The 3,925-nt window shown below is 32.6% G+C and overlaps 1 protein-coding gene across 1 annotated transcript; it reads left to right on the plus strand.

Annotated features, from left to right (window-relative positions):
* The first annotated feature begins 1,530 nt into the window (after nucleotides 1-1,530).
* LOC129940952 (uncharacterized) lies at nucleotides 1,531-2,721 on the plus strand. Its single transcript, XM_056049481.1, has 3 exons — nucleotides 1,531-1,742; nucleotides 1,804-1,987; nucleotides 2,043-2,721. Coding segments are annotated over exons 1-3 (687 nt in total). The 5' UTR covers nucleotides 1,531-1,740; the 3' UTR covers nucleotides 2,544-2,721.
* Nucleotides 2,722-3,925: the final 1,204 nt, after the last annotated feature.

The following is a 3,925-nucleotide window of genomic DNA, read 5'->3' on the forward strand; positions in this document are numbered from 1 at the left end:
TCGGGACGTCATGGCACAAGGCGGAGCAGAGCTCCTTCAGTTCAGTAGGGCCGTGTCCGAACGGGACCGAACTGATAGGGTGAAGCAGGAGAACCAGTTTTGGTGGCTTCAATCGGCACTTGATAGTGGGTACTCGAGATGGGGTTTGAAGGCTTGGCCAGGTTACATACTTGTTTTATAGTTTTAGGGTTTAGTTTTAAGAAGAATAGGCATGGTGGCACAAAAAGAAATAGAAAAAAAATACAAAAAATTGAAAAAAAGACAACAAAATATGAAAAACAAAAACGTTAGATTTGCTGCTGTGGTTGTTCTGGTTTTAAGTAGTTTATAGGTAGAATAGGTAGTTTAAGTTAGCTTTAAGTTTTATATTAAGGAACTTATTTTAAGTAAATTTTAAGTAAAAATTAAAAAGGATCTTGGTAGTAGTTTTTTTTCAAAATTATCTAATAAATACAAATTAAATTGAAGTAAAATAAATCTTAGGGCCAAAAGGCATTAGTATTAAGTATGATTGTTTAACTTAGAGTGTCCGTATGGGACCATTAAGTTAGTTTTAAGTTTTGGATAATAATGCTAGTTTTATGAATTTTTGTCTAGCTTTAAGATATGTTTAAGATTGAATTAATAAAAATGAATTAAAGAAAAAAAAGTGCGTTGCACTGTCATGCGGTCTTGGGTTCAATCCCTGTCTATGCCAGCTAAAGATTTTTTCACGGGTACTGCCTCTTGCGAGGAATTAACAAATTCTCAAAGTGTATTCCATTGTCATGAAAAGTGCTTTCAAATTTTCCGTTCGAATACGGATTAAAACTGTAGGTCCCTTCCATCCCTGACAACAGCACTCGCACACAGGAATGCTTGAGAGTTGTCAGTCACTAGGCCTTGGTTCTCAAACGGACTGTTGCTCCACCCAATTTATTTATTTTAATGTTTTACCGCATTGAAATTATAAACGAACCCTTTTAAAACAAAAAAACTTTAATTAGATAAACATTGTTAATTTTCAAACAAAAGTCAGTCTGCAGACGGTATAGCCAAGCCTTAACGATTTTACTAAATTATTTTTGTATTATAAAGGAATGCTAATAAATCAATTTATCTATCGATGTATTTGCTAAAATACTTCTCCAAACCTTGTGCTTCTATCAATTGGCTTCAGTTTTTGTACATTTAAAATTTTGTTTAATAGTAAAGAAATAGCGATTCAATGTGCACAATGTAATAAACGTTTGCGTGTGTCTCCGTTTTTTAAATAAAATAATTTGTCGAAAAATAAAATTAAATGTTATTTACTGAATATACTCCTGGGCTCATAACCTGTTGGTTTGGCGAATTCAAATAATATGTTTTTTATTCAGAGAAAAAAACTTAGAATGAAATAAAAATAAACATAACAAACCTCTATTTGTTACAGTTTAATTATAGCAAAGAAGATATTCTAATAATCATCACCATAGACTCCATATTCCTTGCGTAATTTTCGCTGTAAATTACTGTATTATCTGTCTTAAATGCTGCTATAGACAGGGGGGTTATTATGAAAAACGAAACTCGTTCAAAATAACGCTTATTCGTTAAATTGCGATTAGAAAAAACGATTGTAGTGGCACAAATGACGATACTCGTATTTTTATTTACGAGTGCCTTCAGCTCTCGTTCAGCTTTCGTTTTGGGGGTAGATGTCAAATGTCATTTATTTTTTTGTTTTTGTTTGGTTGGTTTTGTTAAGTGCGCAAAAAAATGTAAGTAAATAATAAATAAAATTGTCAAAAACATACAAATAAGTTATTTCTAACCTTCTAGGCCTACAACTAATGCTAAGCAGTTGGATTTGCTGGTAGCTTTTATGAAAACCAATCCAAACATAGCAAAAAATTACTTGCCGACGAACCAAGCTAAAGCCAAATCCAAAATTCTTTGGAAGGCATTGACTGATAAGCTAAATGCATGCGGTGCTCCAGAGAAACCAATGGATGGTTGGAAAAGTGTAGGTTTCCTTAAAACAAAACTTTGCGTTTATGATTAATTCTGTTCTTCGTTAGGTATGGAAAGATTTTAGGTACAATCTGAAGCGCAAAATGCATGGAAATTTGCTCTATCGAAGTGGCACAGGGGGTGGCCTGAATAAGCAAAAAAAATATTCAAAAAATGAAAAAATAGTAATTGCGATTCTAGACCTAAATGAGACCGTGTCAGGGAATTTATTAGGGAAACAATTCGGTGATCCGAGTGATGCGAATATTCAAGTGGCGGCCGGCAGCAGCACCAGTGTTAATGTGACTATGGAAGAAGCTGATGAGCAGGAAGTACTTCTCGTTATGTTCAACGATGACTCTTTACCACAACCAGACAACAATGAAAATACTGAGCCACAACCAGATAATACTCAACATTTTGTATTTTTTTATACGCATTTCCTCTTTTTTGTTAGTTTGGGATTCATCTTCGCTTTCAAGGAAATAGTCGCAGTGAAAAAACATTTTATAGAATTTATGCAAATAACATTTATTTTTGAAACTTCCTCGACTTTATTTATATTTTGACATTTGTTAATAGGAGTGAAGTTAGTTGCTCCTTTAAAAAATTATCATTTTTCGTTTTTGCCTGGCAACTTTTTTTGCTTTCTATTTTCGTATCTTATAATCGCTCTTCACCATGACTTTCGTTTCTTCGAGTTTCGTTTTTTCTGCCGTTCGTTTCGTAATTCATAATAAGGGCCCAGTATAACCCTTGCGGGATTCCATTATGAAGTCTCCAAAATATTGAATACTCATTATTGATGTTGATACGAAATTTGAGATTTGTTAAGAAGTGACAGATGATTTTTAAATTTTCGGTCCAGGCTGCCATTTTTTGTCAATTTGTTTAGTAAAGTTTCTGTACTAATTTTATTGAAAATTTCCATTCGTGGAAAATCGTGGAAGTTTATAAAAAGGCTTTTTGTTTGTTATTGCGAAGAATTTTCAGTTAGTTGTTGTACCAGAAGACTTTCTTCTTATTGCTGCTTTGAATGAGAAATAGCAATGTTGTGGAAATTTCTTGCTTCTTTATTGATATTGTAACCGCAAGTTCTGATTTTTAGTTGTATCTAGGAAAGTAATAGAGTCAAATATAAAGCGTTCTATTTCTTTGCGTTAAGTGTTGTGTTTTGAAGAACCGCAGAGTGGGTAACATGCATTAAATTCCCCTAAAATGATGGAATCGCCAGAGATATGTTTTAATAATTCAGATAAAATGTTATGTTATGATGTTATATTGTCTTTCTCCTGTAAGTACGGGTTTATCATAGGTACCTTTTTATGACTTGTTTTTGATCTGCTAAAACTAACAAACTTTTGTTAATGTTAACAGAAATGTGTGGGATGTCTTTTCTGATTAACAGAGTAACACCACTTTTTAGAAGTTATTTTATTTTGGTCTTAAAAAATATGCTTTAAAAGGTTTGGGACAATGCAGGGTGAATCCGATTGCGCAGAGAGTCAACTGCAAATGCAATGCAATGATATGTAGAGCTATATTATCTATATATAAAAATCAATGCCACTTTTTGTTGTAATGTTATAACTCAACAATTCCTTTACCGATTTGGCTAATTTGGTTTTAAATTATTTGTTGAAGTCCAGAGAAGGTTTGTACGTAGAGAAAATTATGAAAATATCTTGAAAAGGTGTAAAATCAACATCTTTCAATAATAAAGAAATCCCGATATTTGTAATACTTAAAGAAATTCGATGAAGAACGAAGCTGTAATAATAAATGAAGACATGGCAAATAAAGCATTAGCACAATTGTGAATGACTGCATCAAATCATGAGATACGTGTTTTTTTCGATCATGAATTGCAATGTCAGCAGGAATTCAATTCTAATGATTTACGTTTATTTGTACAATCGAATATAACCAAATTGAATATTGAACAAGAAAA

The sequence above is a fragment of the Eupeodes corollae genome, chromosome 1 (assembly GCF_945859685.1).
Source record: "Eupeodes corollae chromosome 1, idEupCoro1.1, whole genome shotgun sequence".
Classification (NCBI taxonomy): Eukaryota; Metazoa; Arthropoda; class Insecta; order Diptera; family Syrphidae; genus Eupeodes; species Eupeodes corollae.

Excerpts from the sequence above, each read along its gene's own strand:
- LOC129940952 (XM_056049481.1), top strand. Across the intron at positions 1,988-2,042 it reads CAATGGATGGTTGGAAAAGT|GTATGGAAAGATTTTAGGTA; the intron begins GTAGGTTTCCTT and ends GTTCTTCGTTAG.